Raw genomic sequence first — 26327 nt, 5'->3', positions numbered from 1 at the left:
GAGAGAGAGACAGAGGAGAATCTAACATTTTCAAGCAGACAACATAAGAAAATGAATAACAATGACAAATGGTTTGATGAAGAACGCAAAAAAAAAAAAAAAAACATTTTTGAGAAACCTGTCCAACCCAAAAACACAGGACACCTGAGCCTTCACTACGGTGAATCACTAAAACGATACAGATATACAGAATGGAGGAAAAGAAGGAACAGCACGTCAGAAATCAGCTCAATGAGGAATCCATAGAATATCAGATAGGCCGTCATTGTAAATAAGATGAACTGACTTAGTGCCTAGTTAAATAAAGGTTACATTTTAAAAGGTATATATATATTCTAACCACGTCTGGGAAAATTTGAACTCACTAACAAACAGCAACACAAAGAGTTATCTATTCAATACGGAGATGTCTGGGTAAACCACTTATCTAATATTTTTGTCTCTATAACAAAGAATAAACAGCAAAAACATATACATGATCAAATACACATTTTAGAATCAGCTATTAAAGACGACCAGAACCCACTGGATTCCAGAACACACTGGATTCCAGAACCCACTGGATTCCAGAACCCACTGGATTCCAGAACAAACTGGATTCCAGAACACACTGGATTCTCCAATTACATTGAATGAACTACAGGACAAATTACAAACCGTCCAACCCAAATGGGCCTGTGGTGTTGATGGTATCCTCAATTAAATTATAAAATATACACACAACAAATTCCTACTGGCTATATTTAAACACTTTAACTCCATCCTTAGCTCTGGAATCTTCCCCAGTTTTTTGGAACAAAGGACTGATCACCCCAATCTACAAAAGTGGAGACAAATTTGACCCCGATAACTACCTTGGGATGTGCGTCAACAGCAACCTTGGGAAAATACTCTGCATTATCATTTAAAAGCAGAGATGTACATTTCCTTAGTGAAAAGAATGTCAAATTGGCTTTTTTACGGAATGACAGTGTGACAGAACACGTATTCACACTAACTGACAAACAAACCAAAAACAAAACAATGCTTTGTTGATTTCAAAAAAATCCTCCCACTTACAAAAGTTCCAAAAGAATAAAGACATTTAAAATGTCTTATTATGTCTATATACCGTGTTGTAATGATGTGCAAATAGTTAAGGGTGCAAAAGGGGGGGGGAACAGAAATATAGGTTGTATTTACAATGGTGTGTGTTCTTCACATAAACTGCATTAACAACACAGCACACTGTGTACCAGAGTCCTAGCAAGCTAGCTAGCAGTGTCTCCTCAGCCTCCATCTTGTGTGTACCAGAGTCCTAGCTAGTTAGCTAGCCAGTGTTTCACAATTTCCCTCCTACATGTACCAGAGTCCTAGCTAGCAGTGTCTCCTCAGCCTCCATCTTGTGTGTACCACAGTCCTAGCTAGCTAGCTAGCAGTGTCTCCTCAGCCTCCATCTTGTGTGTACCAGAGTCCAAGCTAGCTAGCTAGCAGTGTCTCCTCAGCCTCCATTTTGTGTGTACCACAGTCCTAGCTAGCTAGCTAGCAGTGTCTCCTCAGCCTCCATCTTGTGTGTACCACAGTCCTAGCTAGCTAGCTAGCAGTGTCTCCTCAGCCTCCATCTTGTGTGTACCACAGTCCTAGCTGGCTAGCAGTGTCTCCTCAGCCTCTGTCCTGTATGTACCAGAGTCCTAGCTAGCTAGCAGTGTCTCTTCAGCCTCCATCCTGTATGTACCACAGTCCTAGTTAGCTAGCAGTGTCTCCTCAGCCTCCATTCTGTATGTACCATAGTCCTAGCTAGCTAGCTAGCAGTGTCTCCTCAGACTCCATATTGTATGTACCACAGTCCTAGCTAGCTAGCAGTGTCTCCTCAGACTCCATATTGTATGTACCACAGTCCTAGCTAGCTAGCAGTGTCTCCTCAGCCTCTATTCTGTATGTACCTGAGTCCTAGCTAGCTAGCAGTGTCTCCTCAGCCTCCATCCTATTTGTACTAGAGTCCTAGCTAGTTAGCTAGCAGTGTCTCCCCAGCCTCCATCCTGTATGTACCTGAGTCCTAGCTAGCTAGCACTGTCTCCTCAGCCTCCATCCTGTTTCTACTAGAGTCCTAGCTAGCAGTGTCTCCTCAGCCTCTATCCTGTTTGTACTAGAGTCCTAGCTAGTTAGCTAGCAGTGTCTCCTCAGCCTCTATTCTGTATGTACCAGAGTCCTAGCTAGTTAGCTAGCAGTGTCTCCCCAGCCTCCATCCTAGTTTAAACATGGACCAATAGAAGTATAAAGATTGTTTCCTGCATATGCAGTAATGCCCACATACAGGAACACCCCAAATTACAGGCTGCAATCACATCCTTCTCATTTCTCTTCATCCCCCCTTCCTCCTCCCCTCAGGCAGAGAGACATTTGCTACACTGTCCCTTTAAATCTGGTCAGGCAGCGTTGGTATCAACGCGCATGCGCTGTAGAAACAGGAAGCGATTTTTGGCTGATGTGGACAATTTAACGGATGAAATAATCTCCCGCTAAGTAACTAGCAACAGTCGAGCAAGCCGGTGTCAAAGAAATAAACATTATTTTTTTAACAATGGAGCGATGAAAATATGTAGCGTTTGAACTAAACCATTTTTTAAATTTGTAAGATCTGGAATAAAAATAAATAAGCGATCAAACAATGATGTCGGAATGCGAACCAAACGAGACCGATCCGGTGGTGGCGGATGACATAGCCCCGGTAGCCGCCGCCGCCGCCGCTGCTTCTACCACGGATCTCAACTTTCGGTCACAGGAGCCACTGTCGACGTTGTTCGATAGGAACACAGTCGGGTCTGGGACAAACCCGGGCGTCGCGATTCGGATCTCGGGTTCGTGTGAAAGTGTTCTTACCGAATTGGAGACGGACGGTTCTGGTGAAGAGACTCTGTTGTTACCGTGTTTATCCGGAGGCACGTCGTCACCTCGGGGCGAGAGGCAGAAGAGGACGAGGCGGAACCGAAGGAGTTCATCGTCGGATAAAGATAACCTTACCTCGCCAGGTAAACAGCCGGTGGTGACCGGAGGAGAATACAATAAGTCCTTCATGTTAGTAGCTTGCTAGACATGGCGTCTCTCTCTATTTTGTGCTTTTTTAACTATTTAAAGTGCAAAAGGGGAAAATGCATATGGGTTTTATTTACAATGGTGTTTGTTCTTCACTGGTTGCCCTTTTCTTGTGGCAACAGGTCACAAATCTTGCTGCTGTGACGGCTCACTGGTACTTCCCCAAATCTTGCTACCCCAGTAGATATGGGAGATTCTTTGTGGATCTGTGTAATCTGAGGGAAATATGTGTCTCTAATAGTGTCATACATTGGGGCAGGAGGTTAGGAAGTGCATCTCAGTTTCCACCTCATTTTGGTGGGCAGTGAACACATAGCCTGTCTTCTCTTGAGAGCCATGTCTGCCTACGGCGGCCTTTCTCTTTTCCTTAATTTTGGGTCAGTCACAGTGGTCAGGTATTCTGCCGCTGTGTACTCTCTGTTTAGAGCCAAATAACATTCTAGTTTGCTCCGTTTTTTTTGTTTTAATTCTTTCCAATTACTTGACACGTGATCTTTTTGTTTTCTTATGATTTCGTTGGGTCAATTTGTGTTGTTGTCCTGAGTCTCTACCCAGTTCTCTCCCTCTCTCTCTCTCTCTCCCCCCAGCTCTCCCTCTCTCTCTCCCCCCAGCTCTCTCTGTCCCCAGCTCTCCCTCTCTCTCTCCCCCCAGCTCTCTTGTCCTCCTCTCTCTGTCTGATGGGGATATATGAAGCTGTGTTGTTGATGTCATCAGTTGTTCTCCTTTGCTTTCTACATGGGGGAAAGGAAGTGTCATCTACTTAGACAGCCACACAGTGTGTGTGGCTGTGTGTGTGGCTCTGTGTGTGTGTGGGGGGGGGGTCTCTCTCTCTCTCTGTGTCTCTCTCTCTCTGTCTCTCTGTGTCTCTCTCTCTCTGTCTCTCTCTGTCTCTCTCTCTCTGTCTCTCTCTGTCTCTCTCTCTCTGTCTCTCTCTGTCTCTCTCTCTGTCTCTCTCTCTCTCTGTGTGTGTTTAACCTCCACTATGGAGCCATGTTTCTCTTGACTTTGCACCTAGCTCACAGTGCGTCTGCCTCCCCAAACAACACCCTATTCCCTACATAGTGCACTACTTTTGAGCAGGGCCCAATGTAGGGAATAGGGTGCTGTTTGGGAGGCACCCACCAGAGTCAACCACAACCAAAGCAAACAAATGTTGACGCTGCAGAGTTGAGCTGATACCACAGCTGTAGAGCTGATACCGCAGCTGTAGAGCTGATACCGCAGCTGTAGAGCTGATACCGCAGCTGTAGAGCTGATACCGCAGCTATAGATGCTGCTTTAGCTAGTTACATACACATGTACTGATCTCTCTTTCAATTCAATTTAACTTGCAATTTAAGGGCCGTTTTTTTGGGGGGGAGGGGGGGTTCTTGGGAAACATATGTTAACATATAACATTATATATAACCAAAACAAGTGAAATAGATAATAAACAAAAGTGAAATAAACAATAACAAATGAACTGTAAACATTACACATACAGACTTTCCAAAATAATAAAGACATTTTTAAAATGTTATATTATGTTTATATATACAGCGTTGTAATGATGTGCGACTAGATTCAAGTACAAAAGGGAAATCAACATAAATAATAAATAAACATAAATATGGGGTTGTATTTACAATGGTGTTTGTTCTTCACTGGTTGCCCTTTTCTCGTGGCAACAGGTCACAGATCTTACTGCTGTGATGTCACACTGTGGTATTTCACCCCGTTAGATATGGGAGTTGATCAAAATTGCGTTTGTTTTCGAATTCTTTGTGGATCTGTGTAATCTGAGGGACATATGTGTCTCTAATATGGTCATAGATTTGGCAAGAGGTTAGGAAGTGCAGCTCAGTTTTTTTTTTACCTCAGGCTATGTGCACACTGCCCACAAAATGTCTTCTCTTGAGAGTCAGGTCTGCCTACAACGGCCTTTCTCAATAGCAAGGCTATGCTCACTGTGTCTCTCTGTCTCTCTGTTTCTCTCTCCATGTCTCAGTCTCTCTCGCTCTCGCTGTGTCTCTCTGTCTCTCTGTTTCTATCTCCATGTCTCAGCCTCTCTCGCTCTCGCTGTGTCTCTCTGTTTCTCTCTCCATGTCTCAGCCTCTCTCGCTCTCGCTGAGTCTCTCTGTCTCTCTGTTTCTCTCTCCATGTCTCAGGCTCTCTCGCTCTCACTGAGTCTCTCTGTCTCTCTGTTTCTCTCTCCATGTCTCAGCCTCTCTCGCTCTCGCTGAGTCTCTCTGTCTCTCTGTTTCTCTCTCCATGTCTCAGGCTCTCTCGCTCTCACTGAGTCTCTCTGTCTCTCTGTTTCTCTCTCCATGTCTCAGCCTCTCTCGCTCTCGCTGTGTCTCTCTGTTTCTCTCTCCATGTCTCAGCCTCTCTCGCTCTCGCTGAGTCTCTCTGTCTCTCTGTTTCTCTCTCCATGTCTCAGGCTCTCTCGCTCTCACTGAGTCTCTCTGTCTCTCTGTTTCTCTCTCCATGTCTCAGCCTCTCTCGCTCTCGCTGTGTCTCTCTCAATTCATTTTAAGGGTTTTATATTGCCATGGGAAACCTATGTTAACATTGCCAAAGCAAGTGACCTAGATATTAATCAAAAGTGAAATAAGCAATAAAAAATGTCCAGAAAACATTACTCTCTCCCTCTCTGTCTATCTCCGTGGAGAGGGCATGTTAAAATATACATTTGTAATAGGAAACATGTTTATTTTGTTTTAATGTAATGACGATGGCCCATTTTTTAAAGAAAAACAAGTCAAAAATCTCTCTCTCTCTCCTCCATTCAGGTAACAGTAGTGGAGACTTTAACCATTTCCCCGGTGACCCAGAGTTTGGTGACATCATTCAGAGGGCGGAGCAGGCCATCGAGGGCGGAGTCTTCCCAGAGAGAATCTCTCAGGGTTCTAGCGGGAGTTACTTCGTTAAAGACTCCAAAGGGGTGAGGAAAGGGGGAGGGGGGGGTGGAAGGTATGGAGGAGGAGGGGTGGAAGGTATAGGGGGGTGGTGGGAGGTGAAAGGTATAGTGGAGGGGGTTCGGGGCAGAGAGTTGGAAGGTATGGAGGACTGGTGGGAGGTATAGGGGAGGGGGGGTGGGGTGAGGTAGATGGTGTGGAGGAGGAGGGGTAGAAGGTATATGGGAGGGGGGTGGGTGAGGTGGAGGGGTGGAAGGTATGGAGGAGGAGGGGTGGAAGGTATAGGGGTGGGGGAGGTGAGGTGGAAGGTATGGGGGGGGGGGGTATTTTTTTTCAAAGACCACGGAGGGGGAGGTGGGGGGGGGGGGGCGGTGAGAGTCATCCCTCATCACTACTAGCTAGGCTTTGTTCTAACAGTCACTAACCTTTTTAAACAACAAACCATTTCCTGTTCTTTATGTCCAGGAAGTCCTTCTGGTTTTTCTGAGCCACTGTGGTTTAACCTCTGCATTATCTACGTGAACAAGTCATTGTTTCATGGGTTAATTTTAATCTTGTAGGCTTCACAGCTAACAGCTGAGTTCTAGTATAGGCCTACAGATGGAGAGAAACATTAAAGTAGATGAACATGTTCATGGGAAGGAAGCCAGCTTCAGGGAGTTCCTATAACAACGGAGTTGAACCCACTCCTAGCAGAGACTGGCGCGTCTGGTAACCTGCTGGAGTTGAACCCACTCCTAGCAGAGACTGGCGCGTCTGGTAACCTGCTGGAGTTGAACCCACTCCTAGCAGAGACTGGCGCGTCTGGTAACCTGCTGGAGTTGAACCCACTCCTAGCAGAGACTGGCGCGTCTGGTAACCTGCTGGAGTTGAACCCACTTCTAGCAGAGACTGGCGCGTCTGGTAACCTGCTGGAGTTGAACCAACTCCTAGCAGAGACTGGTGCGTCTGGTAACCTGCTGGAGTTGAACCCACTCCTAGCAGAGACTGGTGCGTTTGGTAACCTGCTGGAGTTGCACTACATGATGGTGATGGTCAATGCCAGCTGGCCCTGATGTGGTCCTCAGTCTCTCTGTAGTCTGTGATGGAGTTGTCTTTCTGGCCCTGATGTGGTCCTCAGTCTCTCTGTAGTCTGTGATGCCAGGTGATGGAGTTGTCTTTCTGGCCCTGATGTGGTCCTCAGTCTCTCTGTAGTCTGTGATGGAGTTGTCTTTCTGGCCCTGATGTGGTCCTCAGTCTCTCTGTAGTCTGTGATGCCAGGTGATGGAGTTGTCTTTCTGGCCCTGATGTGGTCCTCAGTCTCTCTGTAGTCTGTGATGGAGTTGTCTTTCTGGCCCTGATGTGGTCCTCAGTCTCTCTGTAGTCTGTGATGGAGTTGTCTTTCTGGCCCTGATGTGGTCCTCAGTCTCTCTGTAGTCTGTGATGGAGTTGTCTTTCTGGCCCTGATGTGGTCCTCAGTCTCTCTGTAGTCTGATGGAGTTGTCTTTCTGGCCCTGATGTGGTCCTCAGTCTCTCTGTAGTCTGTGATGCCAGGTGATGGAGTTGTCTTTCTGGCCCTGATGTGGTCCTCAGTCTCTCTGTAGTCTGTGATGCCAGGTGATGGAGTTGTCTTTCTGGCCCTGATGTGGTCCTCAGTCTCTCTGTAGTCTGTGATGGCGTTGTCTTTCTGGCCCTGATGTGGTCCTCAGTCTCTCTGTAGTCTGTGATGGCGTTGTCTTTCTGGCCCTGATGTGGTCCTCAGTCTCTCTGTAGTCTGTGATGGCGTTGTCTTTCTGGCCCTGATGTGGTCCTCAGTCTCTCTGTAGTCTGTGATGGAGTTGTCTTTCTGGCCCTGATGTGGTCCTCAGTCTCTCTGTAGTCTGATGGAGTTGTCTTGCTGGCCCTGATGTGGTCCTCAGTCTCTCTGTAGTCTGTGATGGAGTTGTCTTTCTGGCCCTGATGTGGTCCTCAGTCTCTCTGTAGTCTGTGATGGAGTTGTCTTTCTGGCCCTGATGTGGTCCTCAGTCTCTCTGTAGTCTCTGATGCCAGGTGATGGAGTTGTCTTTCTGGCCCTGATGTGGTCCTCAGTCTCTCTGTAGTCTGTGATGGAGTTGTCTTTCTGGCCCTGATGTGGTCCTCAGTCTCTCTGTAGTCTGTGATGGAGTTGTCTTGCTGGCCCTGATGTGGTCCTCAGTCTCTCTGTAGTCTGTGATGGAGTTGTCTTTCTGGCCCTGATGTGGTCCTCAGTCTCTCTGTAGTCTGTGATGCCAGGTGATGGAGTTGCCTTGCTGGCCCTGATGTGGTCCTCAGTCTCTCTGTAGTCTGTGATGGAGTTGTCTTTCTGGCCCTGATGTGGTCCTCAGTCTCTCTGTAGTCTGTGATGCCAGGTGATGGAGTTGTCTTTCTGGCCCTGATGTGGTCCTCAGTCTCTCTGTAGTCTGTGATGGAGTTGTCTTTCTGGCCCTGATGTGGTCCTCAGTCTCTCTGTAGTCTGATGGAGTTGTCTTTCTGGCCCTGATGTGGTCCTCAGTCTCTCTGTAGTCTGTGATGGAGTTGTCTTTCTGGCCCTGATGTGGTCCTCAGTCTCTCTGTAGTCTGTGATGGAGTTGTCTTTCTGGCCCTGATGTGGTCCTCAGTCTCTCTGTAGTCTGTGATGGAGTTGTCTTGCTGGCCCTGTTGTGGTCCTCAGTCTCTCTGTAGTCTGTGATGCCTAGACTGGGTTACTGTAAAGCTCTTTCATTAGGGTCTAGGCTGGGTTACTGTAAAGATCATTCATTAGGGTCTAGACTGGGTTACTGTAAAGCTCTTTCATTAGGGTCTAGGCTGGGTTACTGTAAAGCTCTTTCATTAGGGTCTAGTCTGGGTTACTGTAAAGCTCTTTCATTAGGGTCTAGGCTGGGTTACTGTAAAGCTCTTTCATTAGGGTCTAGTCCGGGTTACTGTAAAGCTCTTTGCGATAACTGCTGATGGTCCGGGTTACTGTAAATCTCTTTGTGATAACTGCTGATGGTCCGGGTTACTGTAAATCTCTCTGTGATAACTGCTGATGTTCCGGGTTACTGTAAATCTCTCTGTGATAACTGCTGATGGTCCGGGTTACTGTAAATCTCTCTGTGATAACTGCTGATGGTCCGGGTTACTGTAAATCTCTCTGTGATAACTGCTGATGGTCCGGGTTACTGTAAATCTCTCTGTGATAACTGCTGATGGTGTCAGGGCTTTATTAAATACTGTTGATTCCGCTTTTTTCCCCATCCAGAAAATTCTCGGTGTTTTCAAACCAAAGTCTGAAGAGCCTTACGGTCACCTCAACCCTAAATGGACCAAATACTTTCACAAGGTATCACTGTTGTCTGGTCTGTTACTCTCTCTGTCTTTCAGTGATCTCTGGTCTGTTACTATCGCTGTCTTTCACTGTTGTCTGGTCTGTTACTCTCTCTGTCTTTCACTGATCTCTGGTCTGTTACTATCTCTGTCTTTCACTGTTGTCTGGTCTGTTACTCTCTCTGTCTTTCACTGATCTCTGGTCTGTTACTATCGCTGTCTTTCACTGTTGTCTGGTCTGTTACTCTCTCTGTCTTTCACTGATCTCTGGTCTGTTACTATCTCTGTCTTTCACTGTTGTCTGGTCTGTTACTCTCTCTGTCTTTCACTGATCTCTGGTCTGTTACTATCTCTGTCTTTTACTGTTGTCTGTTCTGTTACTATCTCTCTTTCACTGTTCTCTGGTCTGTTACTATCTCTCTCTTTCACTGATCTCTGGTCTGTTACTATCTCTGTCTTTATTTCTGTCTCTCTCCTCGTCTGTCCCTAGGTCTCACTATGTTCTGGTCTGTTTCTATCGCTGTCTGTTACTGTTGTCTCTCCCTCTTCCTCTCTCCTCTTCCTCTCCTTGTCTGTCCCTAGGTCTCACTATGTTCTGGTCTGTTTCTATCTCTGTCTGTTACTGTTCTCTCTCCCTCCCTCTTCCTCTCTCCTCGTCTGTCCCTATGTCCTATTTCCCCCTCTCCTCCCCTCTCCTCTTCCTCTCTCCTCGTCTGTCCCTAGGTCTCACTATGCTCTGGTCTGTTTCTATCTCTGTCTTTATCTCTGTGTCTCTCCTCTTCCTCTCTCCTCATCTGTCCCTATGTACTATTTCCCTCTCTCTTCCCTCCTCTTCCTCTCTCCTCTCTCCTCCTCCCCTCTCCTCTTCCTCTCTCCTCCTCCCCTCTCCTCTTTCTCTCTCCTCATCCCCTCTCCTCTCTCCTCATCCCCTCTCCTCTCTCCTCATCCCCTCTCCTCTCTCCTCATCCCCTCTCCTCTTCCTCTCCTCCATTTCTCTCTCTATTTTTACATCAATTTTAAAAGTTAATTTAACTCTCCCCACCCTCTACCCTTCCTCCCTCTGTCCTCTCTCCTCCTCCCTCTGTCCTCCCCCTGCCCGCCCCCCCTCCTCCTCCTCCTCCTCTGTTTCTCTGTGTAGCTGTGCTGTCCATGTTGTTTTGGCCGTGGCTGCCTGATCCCCAACCAGGGCTATCTCTCAGAGGTTGCTGCCTCCCTCGTTGATACCAGGCTAGGACTGGGGGTGGTCCCCAAAACCAAGGTGAGGTGGGAGGAGGGGCGGGGGGGGGGGGGGGGGGGGGAAGGAAAGGAGTGTATCTAGTCAGTGATGATAACAGGCTGTGTGTCTAGTCAGTGATGATAACAGGCTGTGTGTCTAGTCAGTGATGATAACAGGCTGTGTGTCTAGTCAGTGATGATAACAGGCTGTGTGTCTAGTCAGTGATGATAACAGGCTGTGTGTCTAGTCAGTGATGATAACAGGCTGTGTGTCTAGCCAGTGATGATAACAGGCTGTGTGTCTAGTCAGTGATGATAACAGGCTGTGTGTCTAGTCAGTGATGATAACAGGCTGTGTGTCTAGTCAGTGATGATAACAGGCTGTGTGTCTAGTCAGTGATGATAACAGGCTGTGTGTCTAGTCAGTGATGATAACAGGCTGTGTGTCTAGTCAGTGATGATAACAGGCTGTGTGTCTAGTCAGTGATGATAACAGGCTGTGTGTCTAGTCAGTGATGATAACAGGCTGTGTGTCTAGTCAGTGATGATAACATGCTGTGTGTCTAGTCAGTGATGATAACAGGCTGTGTGTCTAGTCAGTGATGATAACAGGCTGTGTGTCTAGTCAGTGATGATAACAGGCTGTGTGTCTAGTCAGTGATGATAACAGGCTGTGTGTCTAGCCAGTGATGATAACAGGCTGTGTGTCTAGTCAGTGATGATAACAGGCTGTGTGTCTAGTCAGTGATGATAACAGGCTGTGTGTCTAGTCAGTGATGATAACAGGCTGTGTGTCTAGTCAGTGATGATAACAGGCTGTGTGTCTAGTCAGTGATGATAACAGGCTGTGTGTCTAGTCAGTGATGATAACAGGCTGTGTGTCTAGTCAGTGATGATAACAGGCTGTGTGTCTAGTCAGTGATGATAACAGGCTGTGTGTCTAGTCAGTGATGATAACATGCTGTGTGTCTAGTCAGTGATGATAACAGGCTGTGTGTCTAGTCAGTGATGATAACAGGCTGTGTGTCTAGTCAGTGATGATAACAGGCTGTGTGTCTAGTCAGTGATGATAACAGGCTGTGTGTCTAGTCAGTGATGATAACAGGCTGTGTGTCTAGTCAGTGATAATAACAGGCTGTGTGTCTAGTCAGTGATGATAACAGGCTGTGATAATAACAGGCTGTGTGTCTAGTCAGTGATGATAACAGGCTGTGTGTCTAGTCAGTGATGATAACAGGCTGTGTGTCTAGTCAGTGATGATAACAGGCTGTGTGTCTAGTCAGTGATGATAACAGGCTGTGTGTCTAGTCAGTGATAATAACAGGCTGTGTGTCTAGTCAGTGATGATAACAGGCTGTGTGTCTAGTCAGTGATGATAACAGGCTGTGTGTCTAGTCAGTGATGATAACAGGCTGTGTGTCTAGTCAGTGATGATAACAGGCTGTGTGTCTAGTCAGTGATAATAACAGGCTGTGTGTCTAGTCAGTGATAATAACAGGCTGTGATAATAACAGGCTGTGTGTCTAGTCAGTGATAATAACAGGCTGTGTGTCTTCCAGGCTGTGTATCTAGTCAGTGATGATAACAGGCTGTGATAATAACAGGCTGTGTGTCTAGTCAGTGATGATAACAGGCTGTGTGTCTAGTCAGTGATGATAACATGCTGTGTGTCTAGTCAGTGATGATAACAGGCTGTGTGTCTAGTCAGTGATGATAACAGGCTGTGTGTCTAGTCAGTGATGATAACAGGCTGTGTGTCTAGTCAGTGATGATAACAGGCTGTGTGTCTAGTCAGTGATGATAACAGGCTGTGATAATAACAGGCTGTGTGTCTAGTCAGTGATGATAACAGGCTGTGTGTCTAGTCAGTGATGATAACAGGCTGTGTGTCTAGTCAGTGATGATAACAGGCTGTGTGTCTAGTCAGTGATGATAACAGGCTGTGTGTCTAGTCAGTGATGATAACAGGCTGTGTGTCTAGTCAGTGATGATAACAGGCTGTGTGTCTAGTCAGTGATGATAACAGGCTGTGTGTCTAGTCAGTGATGATAACAGGCTGTGTGTCTAGTCAGTGATGATAACAGGCTGTGTGTCTAGTCAGTGATGATAACAGGCTGTGTGTCTAGTCAGTGATGATAACAGGCTGTGTGTCTAGTCAGTGATGATAACAGGCTGTGTGTCTAGTCAGTGATGATAACAGGCTGTGATAATAACAGGCTGTGTGTCTAGTCAGTGATGATAACAGGCTGTGTGTCTAGTCAGTGATGATAACAGGCTGTGTGTCTAGTCAGTGATGATAACAGGCTGTGTGTCTAGTCAGTGATGATAACAGGCTGTGTGTCTAGTCAGTGATAATAACAGGCTGTGTGTCTAGTCAGTGATGATAACAGGCTGTGTGTCTAGTCAGTGATGATAACAGGCTGTGTGTCTAGTCAGTGATGATAACAGGCTGTGTGTCTAGTCAGTGATGATAACAGGCTGTGTGTCTAGTCAGTGATGATAACAGGCTGTGTGTCTAGTCAGTGATGATAACAGGCTGTGTGTCTAGTCAGTGATGATAACAGGCTGTGTGTCTAGTCAGTGATGATAACAGGCTGTGATAATAACAGGCTGTGTGTCTAGTCAGTGATGATAACAGGCTGTGTGTCTAGTCAGTGATGATAACAGGCTGTGTGTCTAGTCAGTGATGATAACAGGCTGTGTGTCTAGTCAGTGATGATAACAGGCTGTGTGTCTAGTCAGTGATAATAACAGGCTGTGTGTCTAGTCAGTGATGATAACAGGCTGTGTGTCTAGTCAGTGATGATAACAGGCTGTGTGTCTAGTCAGTGATGATAACAGGCTGTGTGTCTAGTCAGTGATGATAACAGGCTGTGTGTCTAGTCAGTGATAATAACAGGCTGTGTGTCTAGTCAGTGATAATAACAGGCTGTGATAATAACAGGCTGTGTGTCTAGTCAGTGATAATAACAGGCTGTGTGTCTTCCAGGCTGTGTATCTAGTCAGTGATGATAACAGGCTGTGATAATAACAGGCTGTGTGTCTAGTCAGTGATGATAACAGGCTGTGTGTCTAGTCAGTGATGATAACATGCTGTGTGTCTAGTCAGTGATGATAACAGGCTGTGTGTCTAGTCAGTGATGATAACAGGCTGTGTGTCTAGTCAGTGATGATAACAGGCTGTGTGTCTAGTCAGTGATAATAACAGGCTGTGTGTCTAGTCAGTGATGATAACAGGCTGTGTGTCTAGTCAGTGATAATAACAGGCTGTGTGTCTAGTCAGTGATAATAACAGGCTGTGTGTCTAGTCAGTGATTGTAACAGGCTGTGATAATAACAGGCTGTGTGTCTAGTCAGTGATGATAACAGGCTGTGTGTCTAGTCAGTGATGATAACAGGCTGTGTGTCTAGTCAGTGATAATAACAGGCTGTGTGTCTAGTCAGTGATAATAACAGGCTGTGTGTCTAGTCAGTGATGATAACAGGCTGTGATAATAACAGGCTGTGTGTCTAGTCAGTGATGATAACAGGCTGTGTGTCTAGTCAGTGATGATAACAGGCTGTGTGTCTAGTCAGTGATGATAACAGGCTGTGTGTCTAGTCAGTGATGATAACAGGCTGTGTGTCTAGTCAGTGATGATAACAGGCTGTGTGTCTAGTCAGTGATGATAACAGGCTGTGTGTCTAGTCAGTGATGATAACAGGCTGTGTGTCTAGTCAGTGATGATAACAGGCTGTGTGTCTAGTCAGTGATGATAACAGGCTGTGTGTCTAGTCAGTGATGATAACAGGCTGTGTGTCTAGTCAGTGATGATAACAGGCTGTGTGTCTAGTCAGTGATGATAACAGGCTGTGTGTCTAGTCAGTGATGATAACAGGCTGTGTGTCTAGTCAGTGATGATAATAGGCTGTGTGTCTAGTCAGTGATGATAACAGGCTGTGTGTCTAGTCAGTGATGATAACAGGCTGTGTGTCTAGTCAGTGATGATAACAGGCTGTGTGTCTAGTCAGTGATGATAACAGGCTGTGTGTCTAGCCAGTGATGATAACAGGCTGTGTGTCTAGTCAGTGATAATAACAGGCTGTGTGTCTAGTCAGTGATAATAACAGGCTGTGTGTCTAGTCAGTGATGATAACAGGCTGTGTGTCTAGCCAGTGATGATAACAGGCTGTGTGTCTAGTCAGTGATGATAACAGGCTGTGTGTCTAGTCAGTGATGATAACAGGCTGTGTGTCTAGTCAGTGATGATAACAGGCTGTGTGTCTAGTCAGTGATAATAACAGGCTGTGTGTCTAGTCAGTGATAATAACAGGCTGTGATAATAACAGGCTGTGTGTCTAGTCAGTGATAATAACAGGCTGTGTGTCTTCCAGGCTGTGTATCTAGTCAGTGATGATAACAGGCTGTGATAATAACAGGCTGTGTGTCTAGTCAGTGATGATAACAGGCTGTGTGTCTAGTCAGTGATGATAACATGCTGTGTGTCTAGTCAGTGATGATAACAGGCTGTGTGTCTAGTCAGTGATGATAACAGGCTGTGTGTCTAGTCAGTGATGATAACAGGCTGTGTGTCTAGTCAGTGATGATAACAGGCTGTGTGTCTAGTCAGTGATGATAACAGGCTGTGTGTCTAGTCAGTGATGATAACAGGCTGTGTGTCTAGTCAGTGATGATAACAGGCTGTGTGTCTAGTCAGTGATGATAACAGGCTGTGTGTCTAGTCAGTGATGATAACAGGCTGTGTGTCTAGTCAGTGATGATAACAGGCTGTGTGTCTAGTCAGTGATGATAACAGGCTGTGTGTCTAGTCAGTGATGATAACAGGCTGTGATAATAACAGGCTGTGTGTCTAGTCAGTGATGATAACAGGCTGTGTGTCTAGTCAGTGATGATAACAGGCTGTGTGTCTAGTCAGTGATGATAACAGGCTGTGTGTCTAGTCAGTGATGATAACAGGCTGTGTGTCTAGTCAGTGATAATAACAGGCTGTGTGTCTAGTCAGTGATGATAACAGGCTGTGTGTCTAGTCAGTGATGATAACAGGCTGTGTGTCTAGTCAGTGATGATAACAGGCTGTGTGTCTAGTCAGTGATGATAACAGGCTGTGTGTCTAGTCAGTGATAATAACAGGCTGTGTGTCTAGTCAGTGATAATAACAGGCTGTGATAATAACAGGCTGTGTGTCTAGTCAGTGATAATAACAGGCTGTGTGTCTTCCAGGCTGTGTATCTAGTCAGTGATGATAACAGGCTGTGATAATAACAGGCTGTGTGTCTAGTCAGTGATGATAACAGGCTGTGTGTCTAGTCAGTGATGATAACATGCTGTGTGTCTAGTCAGTGATGATAACAGGCTGTGTGTCTAGTCAGTGATGATAACAGGCTGTGTGTCTAGTCAGTGATGATAACAGGCTGTGTGTCTAGTCAGTGATAATAACAGGCTGTGTGTCTAGTCAGTGATGATAACAGGCTGTGTGTCTAGTCAGTGATAATAACAGGCTGTGTGTCTAGTCAGTGATAATAACAGGCTGTGTGTCTAGTCAGTGATTGTAACAGGCTGTGATAATAACAGGCTGTGTGTCTAGTCAGTGATGATAACAGGCTGTGTGTCTAGTCAGTGATGATAACAGGCTGTGTGTCTAGTCAGTGATAATAACAGGCTGTGTGTCTAGTCAGTGATAATAACAGGCTGTGTGTCTAGTCAGTGATGATAACAGGCTGTGATAATAACAGGCTGTGTGTCTAGTCAGTGATGATAACAGGCTGTGTGTCTAGTCAGTGATGATAACAGGCTGTGTGTCTAGTCAGTGATGATAACAGGCTGTGTGTCTAGTCAGTGATGATAACAGGCTGTGTGTCTAGTCAGTGATGATAACAGGCTGTGTGTCTAGTCAGTGATGATAACAGGCTGTGTGTCTAGTCAGTGATGATAACAGGCTGTGTGTCTAGTCAGTGATGATAACAGGCTGTGTGTCTAGTCAGTGATGATAACAGGCTGTGTGTCTAGTCAGTGATGATAACAGGCTGTGTGTCTAGTCAGTGATGATAACAGGCTGTGTGTCTAGTCAGTGATGATAACAGGCTGTGTGTCTAGTCAGTGATGATAACAGGCTGTGTGTCTAGTCAGTGATGATAATAGGCTGTGTGTCTAGTCAGTGATGATAACAGGCTGTGTGTCTAGTCAGTGATGATAACAGGCTGTGTGTCTAGTCAGTGATGATAACAGGCTGTGTGTCTAGTCAGTGATGATAACAGGCTGTGTGTCTAGCCAGTGATGATAACAGGCTGTGTGTCTAGTCAGTGATAATAACAGGCTGTGTGTCTAGTCAGTGATAATAACAGGCTGTGTGTCTAGTCAGTGATGATAACAGGCTGTGTGTCTAGCCAGTGATGATAACAGGCTGTGTGTCTAGTCAGTGATGATAACAGGCTGTGTGTCTAGTCAGTGATGATAACAGGCTGTGTGTCTAGTCAGTGATGATAACAGGCTGTGTGTCTAGTCAGTGATAATAACAGGCTGTGTGTCTAGTCAGTGATAATAACAGGCTGTGATAATAACAGGCTGTGTGTCTAGTCAGTGATAATAACAGGCTGTGTGTCTTCCAGGCTGTGTATCTAGTCAGTGATGATAACAGGCTGTGATAATAACAGGCTGTGTGTCTAGTCAGTGATGATAACAGGCTGTGTGTCTAGTCAGTGATGATAACATGCTGTGTGTCTAGTCAGTGATGATAACAGGCTGTGTGTCTAGTCAGTGATGATAACAGGCTGTGTGTCTAGTCAGTGATGATAACAGGCTGTGTGTCTAGTCAGTGATAATAACAGGCTGTGTGTCTAGTCAGTGATGATAACAGGCTGTGTGTCTAGTCAGTGATAATAACAGGCTGTGTGTCTAGTCAGTGATAATAACAGGCTGTGTGTCTAGTCAGTGATTGTAACAGGCTGTGATAATAACAGGCTGTGTGTCTAGTCAGTGATGATAACAGGCTGTGTGTCTAGTCAGTGATGATAACAGGCTGTGTGTCTAGTCAGTGATAATAACAGGCTGTGTGTCTAGTCAGTGATAATAACAGGCTGTGTGTCTAGTCAGTGATGATAACAGGCTGTGATAATAACAGGCTGTGTGTCTAGTCAGTGATGATAACAGGCTGTGTGTCTAGTCAGTGATGATAACAGGCTGTGTGTCTAGTCAGTGATGATAACAGGCTGTGTGTCTAGTCAGTGATGATAACAGGCTGTGTGTCTAGTCAGTGATGATAACAGGCTGTGTGTCTAGTCAGTGATGATAACAGGCTGTGTGTCTAGTCAGTGATGATAACAGGCTGTGTGTCTAGTCAGTGATGATAACAGGCTGTGTGTCTAGTCAGTGATGATAACAGGCTGTGTGTCTAGTCAGTGATGATAACAGGCTGTGTGTCTAGTCAGTGATGATAACAGGCTGTGTGTCTAGTCAGTGATGATAACAGGCTGTGTGTCTAGTCAGTGATGATAATAGGCTGTGTGTCTAGTCAGTGATGATAACAGGCTGTGTGTCTAGTCAGTGATGATAACAGGCTGTGTGTCTAGTCAGTGATGATAACAGGCTGTGTGTCTAGTCAGTGATGATAACAGGCTGTGTGTCTAGCCAGTGATGATAACAGGCTGTGTGTCTAGTCAGTGACGATAACAGGCTGTGTGTCTAGTCAGTGACGATAACAGGCTGTGTGTCTAGTCAGTGATGATAACAGGCTGTGTGTCTAGTCAGTGATAATAACAGGCTGTGATAATAACAGGCTGTGTGTCTAGTCAGTGATAATAACAGGCTGTGTGTCTAGTCAGTGATAATAACATGCTGTGTGTCTAGTCAGTGATGATAACAGGCTGTGTGTCTAGTCAGTGATGATAACAGGCTGTGTGTCTAGTCAGTGATAATAACAGGCTGTGTGTCTTCCAGGCTGTGTATCTAGTCAGTGATAATAACAGGCTGTGTGTCTAGTCAGTGATACTAACAGGCTGTGTGTCTTCCAGGCTGTGTATCTAGTCAGTGATAATAACAGGCTGTGTGTCTTCCAGGCTGTGTATCTAGTCAGTGATAATAAAAGGCTGTGTGTCTTCCAGGCTGTGTGTCTAGTCAGTGATAATAACAGGCTGTGTGTCTTCCAGGCTGTGTATCTAGTCAGTGATAATAACAGGCTGTGTGTCTAGTCAGTGATAATAACAGGCTGTGTGTCTTCCAGGCTGTGTATCTAGTCAGTGATAATAACAGGCTGTGTGTCTTCCAGGCTGTGTGTCTAGTCAGTGATAATAACAGGCTGTGTGTCTTCCAGGCTGTGTGTCTAGTCAGTGATAATAACAGGCTGTGTGTCTTCTAGGCTGTGTGTCTAGTCAGTGATAATAACAGGCTGTGTGTCTTCCAGGCTGTGTATCTAGTCAGTGATAATAACAGGCTGTGTGTCTTCCAGGCTGTGTGTCTAGTCAGTGATAATAACAGGCTGTGTGTCTAGTCAGTGATAATAACAGGCTGTGTGTCTAGTCAGTGATGATAACAGGCTGTGATAATAACAGGCTGTGTGTCTAGTCAGTGATGATAACAGGCTGTGTGTCTAGTCAGTGATAATAACAGGCTGTGTGTCTTCCAGGCTGTGTATCTAGTCAGTGATGATAACAGGCTGTGTGTCTAGTCAGTGATGATAACAGGCTGTGTGTCTAGTCAGTGATAATAACAGGCTGTGTGTCTTCCAGGCTGTGTATCTAGTCAGTGATAATAACAGGCTGTGTGTCTAGTCAGTGATACTAACAGGCTGTGTGTCTTCCAGGCTGTGTATCTAGTCAGTGATAATAACAGGCTGTGTGTCTTCCAGGCTGTGTATCTAGTCAGTGATAATAACAGGCTGTGTGTCTTCCAGGCTGTGTGTCTAGTCAGTGATAATAACAGGCTGTGTGTCTTCCAGGCTGTGTGTCTAGTCAGTGATAATAACAGGCTGTGTGTCTTCCAGGCTGTGTATCTAGTCAGTGATAATAACAGGCTGTGTGTCTAGTCAGTGATAATAACAGGCTGTGTGTCTTCCAGGCTGTGTATCTAGTCAGTGATAATAACAGGCTGTGTGTCTTCCAGGCTGTGTGTCTAGTCAGTGATAATAACAGGCTGTGTGTCTTCCAGGCTGTGTGTCTAGTCAGTGATAATAACAGGCTGTGTGTCTTCTAGGCTGTGTGTCTAGTCAGTGATAATAACAGGCTGTGTGTCTTCCAGGCTGTGTATCTAGTCAGTGATAATAACAGGCTGTGTGTCTTCCAGGCTGTGTGTCTAGTCAGTGATAATAACAGGCTGTGTGTCTAGTCAGTGATAATAACAGGCTGTGTGTCTAGTCAGTGATGATAACAGGCTGTGATAATAACAGGCTGTGTGTCTAGTCAGTGATGATAACAGGCTGTGTGTCTAGTCAGTGATAATAACAGGCTGTGTATCTAGTCAGTGATAATAACAGGCTGTGTATCTAGTCAGTGATAATAACAGGCTGTGTGTCTTCCAGGCTGTGTATCTAGTCAGTGAGACATTTCACTACAACACTATCGACAGGGCGAAGTCCAGAGGGAAGAAATACGCCCTGGAGATGGTTCCCAAAGTAGGACGACACTTCCACAGAGTGGGCCTGCCCCCCAAGGTACCCTGACCCTTGACCCTTGACCCTACCAGTCTTATTCCTGACCCTATGTCTTAACCCCCCAAGGTACCCTGACCCCTGACCCCACCAGTCTTATTCCTGACCCTATGTCTTAGCCCCCCAAGGTACCCTGACTCCTGACCCTACCAGTCTTATTCCTGACCCTATGTCTTAGCCCCCCAAGGTACCCTGACCCCTGACCCTACCAGTCTTATTCCTGACCCTATGTCTTAGCCCCCCAAGGTACCCTGACCCCTAACCCCTGACCCTACCAGTCTTATTCCTGACCCTATGTCTTAGCCCCCCAAGGTACCCTGACCCTATGTCTTAGCCCCCCAAGGTACCCTGACCCTATGTCTTAGCCCCCCAAGGTACCCTGACCCTATGTCTTAGCCCCCCAAGGTCCCCTGACCCTATCTCTTAGCCCCCCAAGGTACCCTGACCCCTATCTCTTAGCCCCCCAAGGTACCCTGACCCCTAACCCCTACCAGTCTTATTCCTGACCCTATGTCTTAGCCCCCCAAGGTACCCTGACCCCTATCTCTTAGCCCCCCAAGGTACCCTGACCCCTATCTCTTAGCCCCCCCAAGGTACCCTGACCCCTATCTCTTATTCCCCCAAGGTACCCTGACCCTATGTGTTAGCCCCCCAAGGTACCCTGACCCTATGTCTTAGCCCCCCAAGGTACCCTGACCCCTGACCCTATCTCTTAGCCCCCCAAGGTACCCTGACCCCTATCGCTTAGCCCCCCCAAGGTACCCTGACCCTATGTCTTAGCCCCCCAAGGTACCCTGACCCCTGACCCTATGTCTTAGCCCCCCAAGGTACCCTGACCCCTAACCCCTACCAGTCTTATTCCTGACCCTATGTCTTAGCCCCCCAAGGTACCCTGACCCCTGACCCTACTAGTCTTATTCCTGACCCTATGTCTTAGCCCCCCATGGTACCCTGACCCCTGACCCTATGTCTTAGCCCCCCAAGGTACCCTGACCCCTGACCCTATGTCTTAGCCCCCCAAGGTACCCTGACCCCTGACCCTACTAGTCTTATTCCTGACCCTATGTCTTAGCCCCCCAAGGTACCCTAACCCCTGACCCCTAACCCTATGTCTAAACCCACCAAGATGTCCTCACCCCTGACCCCTAACCCTATGTCTAAACCCACCAAGGTGTGCTAACCCCTAACCCTATGTCTTAACCCCCCAAGGTGTCCTAACCCCTGACCCCTAACCCTATGTCTTAACCCCCCAAGGTGTCCTAACCCCTGACCCCTAACCCTATGTCTAAACCCACCAAGGTGTCCTAACCCCTGACCCCTAACCCTATGTCTAATCCCACCAAGGTGTCCTAACCCCTGACCCCTAACCCTATGTCTAAACCCACCAAGGTGTCCTAACCCCTGACCCCTAACCCTATGTCTAAACCCACCAAGGTGTCCTAACCCCTGACCCCTAACCCTATGTCTAAACCCACCAAGGTGTCCTAACCCCTGACCCCTAACCCTGTCTAAACCCACCAAGGTGTCCTAACCCCTGACCCCTAACCCTGTCTAAACCCACCAAGGTGTCCTAACCCCTGACCCCTAACCCTATGTCTAAACCCACCAAGGTGTCCTAACCCCTGACCCCTAACCCTATGTCTAAACCCACCAAGGTGTCCTAACCCCTGACCCCTAACCCTGTCTAAACCCACCAAGGTGTCCTAACCCCTGACCCCTAACCCTATGTCTAAACCCACCAAGGTGTCCTAACCCCTGACCCCTAACCCTATGTCTTAACCCCCCAAGGTGTCCTGACCTGTGTGTGTGTGTCTTTGTGTGTTTGTGTGTGTGTGCGTGTTTTTGCATCTTTCTGTCTGTGGGTGTGTGTGCGTGTGTGTGTGTGCGTGTGTTTTTGCATCTTTCTGTCTGTGGGTGTGTCAGCTTGGTTCGTTCCAGCTGTTCGTGGAAGGGTACCATGAGGCTGACTATTGGTTGAGACGTTTTGAGGCGGAGCCTCTCCCAGAGAACATCAGGAAACAGCTCCAGTCTCAGTTTGAGAGGCTCGTCATTCTGGACTACGTCATCAGAAACACAGGTGTGTGTGTGTGTGTGTGTGTGTGTGTGCGTGCGCTCACACGAAGCAGTATCTGTAGTGTTTAGACTTTTCCTGGTGACTTCCTTTCACAGTGCACGGTACACACACCACATACACACAGTGCACGGTTCACACACAGCTTGCACACATGGGGGGGGGGGGGGGCTGTAAAATCTGCGATACGGAGAACGGATTTCAATAATGTATTGAACTCAGTAGGATATCAAATACACTAAAAAATATAAACACAACATGTTAAATGTTGGTCCAATGTTTCATGAGCTGAAATAGAAACATTTCTAGAAATGTTCTATAAAGATTATTTCTCTCCAATTTAGTGTAAAATTTTTTTTTGACATCCCTGTTAGTGAACATTTCTCCTTTGTCGAGATAATCCGTTCACCTGACAGGTGTGGCATATCAAGAAGCTGATTAAACAGCATGATCATTACACAGGAGCACCTTGTGCTGGGGACAATAAAAGGCCACTTTAAAATGTGCAGTTTTGTCAAAACAACACAATGCCACAGATGTTTCAGGTTTTGAGGGAGCGTGTAATTGGCATGCTGACTGCAGGAATGTCCACCAGAGCTGTTGCCAGAGAATTGAATGTTCATTTCTCTACCATAAGCCGACCTCCAACGTCGTTTTTTAAAAATTTATTTGGCAGTATGTCCAAACGGCCTCACAACCGCAGATCACGCATCTGAATTACAGGGCGTCTGAATTACAGGGCGTCTGAATTACAGGGCGTCTACGTCTGAATTACAGGGCGTCTGAATTACAGGGCGTCTATGTCTGAATTACAGGACGTCTGAATTACAGGGCATCTGAATTACAGGGCATCTACATCTGAATTACAGGGAATCTGAATTACAGGGCATCTACATCTGAATTACAGGGCATCTGAATTACAGGGCGTCTACATCTGAATTACAGGGCGTCTACATCTGAATTACAGGGCATCTGAATTACAGGGCATCTACATCTGAATTACAGGGCATCTGAATTACAGGGCATCTGAATTACAGGGCGTCTACATCTGAATTACAGGGCGTCTACATCTGAATTACAGGGCATCTGAATTACAGGGCATCTACATCTGAATTACAGGGCGTCTACGTCTGAATTACAGGGCGTCTGAATTACAGGGCGTCTACGTCTGAATTACAGGGCGTCTGAATTACAGGGCATCTACATCTGAATTACAGGGCGTCTACATCTGAATTACAGGGCGTCTACGTCTGAATTACAGGGCGTCTGAATTACAGGGCATCTACATCTGAATTACAGGGCGTCTACGTCTGAATTACAGGGCGTCTACATCTGAATTGCAGGGCGTCTACGTCTGAATTACAGGGCGTCTGAATTACAGGGCATCTACATCTGAATTACAGGGCATCTGAATTACAGGGCATCTACATCTGAATTACAAGGCATCTACATCTGAATTACAGGGTATCTGAATTACAGGGCATCTACATCTGAATTACAGGGCATCTACATCTGAATTACAGGGCATCTACATCTGAATTACAGGGCATCTGAATTACAGGGCATCTGAATTACAGGGCATCTGAATTACAGGGCATCTGAATTACAGGGCATCTGAATTACAGGGCATCTGAATTACAGGGCGTCTGAATTACAGGGCGTCTGAATTACAGGGCGTCTGAATTACAGGGCATCTGAATTACAGGGCATCTGAATTACAGGGCATCTGAATTACAGGGCATCTGAATTACAGGGCATCTGAATTACAGGGCGTCTGAATTACAGGGCGTCTGAATTACAGGGCGTCTGAATTACAGGGCGTCAATTACAGGGCATCTGAATTACAGGGCATCTACATCTGAATTACAGGGCGTCTGAATTACAGGGCATCTACATCTGAATTACAGGGCATCTGAATTACAGGGCATCTGAATTACAGGGCGTCTACATCTGAATTACAGGGCGTCTACGTCTGAATTACAGGGCATCTGAATTACAGGGCATCTGAATTACAGGGCATCTACATCTGAATTACAGGGCATCTGAATTACAGGGCATCTACATCTGAATTACAGGGCATATACATCTGAATTACAGGGCGTCTACATCTGAATTACAGGGCGTCTACATCTGAATTACAGGGCGTCTACATCTGAATTACAGGGCGTCTACATCTGAATTACAGGGCATCTGCATCTGAATTACAGGGCATCTGCATCTGAATTACAGGGCATCTACATCTGAATTACAGGGCGTCTACATCTGATTTACAGGGCATCTGAATTACAGGGCATCTGAATTACAGGGCATCTACATCTGATTTACAGGGCATCTGAATTACAGGGCATCTGAATTACAGGGCGTCTACATCTGATTTACAGGGCATCTGAATTACAGGGCATCTAGATCTGAATTACAGGGCATCTGCATCTGAATTACAAGGCATCTGCATCTGAATTACAGGGCATCTACATCCCGAAAATAAAACTTTCTTATATAAAATGTTTTCCCCTAGACAACAAAAAAATGGTCTGTTGTAGTTTTAAGTATTAAAGTGTGATTTTTGAGCGTGAAAACTTGGAGAGAAAAAAAAAACTGTAGAAACAAAATGGAGAAAACAGAATGGAATCAGGCCAAAAATAAAACAGATTTTATAGGGACACACTGTTAATTCCCTGGAACATCTCCCTATAGCTTTACATTGTGTTCTCATCCTATGCAGAATCTAACCCGTTCACCCTTCCTCTCCGTTCTCTCTCTTCTCCTCCCTCCCTCTTTCTCTCCTTCAGACCGAGGGAATGACAACTGGTTGATCAAGTATGAGAAGCCAGGGGAAGGAGAGGGAGAGAAGGTGAGCTGTGTGTGTGTGTGTGTGGACTGCAGTCCATAGATCATGTGGGTTTTGAAAGGAGTGACACGTGGACTGTGTACTCTGTACCATGACTCATTCTTATAACACACTACAGTATAATTTAATACTGTCTCAGATGACTACTTACCATTCAGCACTCTACAGTATGATATCAGACTGTCTCAGAGGACTAGTTACCATTCAGTATGATATCAGACAGGCTCAGAGGACTAGTTACCATTCAGTATGATATAGGACTGTCTCAGAGGACTAGTTACCATTCAGTATGATATCAGACTGTCTCAGAGGACTAGTTACCATTCAGTATGATATCAGATTGTCTCAGAGGACTAGTTACCATTCAGTATGATATCAGACTGTCTCAGAGGACTAGTTACCATTCAGTATGATATCAGACTGTCTCAGAGGACTAGTTACCATTCAGTATGATATCAGACTGTCTCAGAGGACTAGTTACCATTCAGTATGATATCAGACTGTCTCAGAGGACTAGTTAACATTCAGTATGATATCAGACTGTCTCAGAGGACTAGTTACCATTCAGTATGATATCAGACTGTCTCAGAGGACTAGTTAACATTCAGTATTATATCAGACTGTCTCAGGGGACTAGTTACCATTCAGTATGATATCAGACTGTCTCAGAGGACTAGTTACCATTCAGTATGATATCAGACTGTCTCAGAGGACTAGTTACCATTCAGTATGATATCAGACTGTCTCAGAGGACTAGTTACCATTCAGTATGATATCAGACTGTCTCAGGGGACTAGTTACCATTCAGTATGATATCAGACTGTCTCAGAGGACTAGTTACCATTCAGTATGATATCAGACGGTCTCAGAGGACTAGTTACCATTCAGTATGATATCAGACTGTCTCAGAGGACTAGTTACCATTCAGTATGATATCAGACTGTCTCAGGGGACTAGTTACCATTCAGTATGATATCAGACTGTCTCAGGGGACTAGTTACCATTCAGTATGATATCAGACGGTCTCAGAGGACTAGTTACCATTCAGTATGATATCAGACTGTCTCAGAGGACTAGTTACCATTCAGTATGATATCAGACTGTCTCAGAGGACTAGTTACCATTCAGTATGATATCAGACTGTCTCAGAGGACTAGTTACCATTCAGTATGATATCAGACTGTCTCAGAGGACTAGTTACCATTCAGTATGATATCAGACTGTCTCAGAGGACTAGTTACCATTCAGTATGATATCAGACAGGCTCAGAGGACTAGTTACCA

At 45.9% G+C, this 26327-nt stretch overlaps 1 protein-coding gene across 1 annotated transcript in view; it reads left to right on the top strand.

Moving 5' to 3' along the window:
- The first annotated feature begins 2444 nt into the window (after positions 1–2444).
- LOC118936850 (phosphatidylinositol 4-kinase type 2-beta-like) overlaps positions 2445–26327 on the top strand; it is a 28420-nt gene continuing 4537 nt past the window's right edge. Inside the window, exons 1-7 of the mRNA XM_036934322.1 lie at positions 2445–3008; positions 5844–5995; positions 9208–9288; positions 10411–10530; positions 19997–20128; positions 22049–22202; positions 24986–25047. Of these exons, the coding sequence (XP_036790217.1) occupies positions 2648–3008; positions 5844–5995; positions 9208–9288; positions 10411–10530; positions 19997–20128; positions 22049–22202; positions 24986–25047 (1062 nt within the window). The 5' untranslated portion in view covers positions 2445–2647. The remainder of the gene's footprint in view (positions 3009–5843; positions 5996–9207; positions 9289–10410; positions 10531–19996; positions 20129–22048; positions 22203–24985; positions 25048–26327) is intronic.

This window comes from Oncorhynchus mykiss, chromosome 10, assembly GCF_013265735.2.
Source record: "Oncorhynchus mykiss isolate Arlee chromosome 10, USDA_OmykA_1.1, whole genome shotgun sequence".
NCBI lineage: Eukaryota > Metazoa > Chordata > Actinopteri > Salmoniformes > Salmonidae > Oncorhynchus > Oncorhynchus mykiss.
The sequence above is the reverse complement of the archived record's forward strand: the minus strand, read 5'-3'. Positions and strand labels throughout refer to the sequence as shown.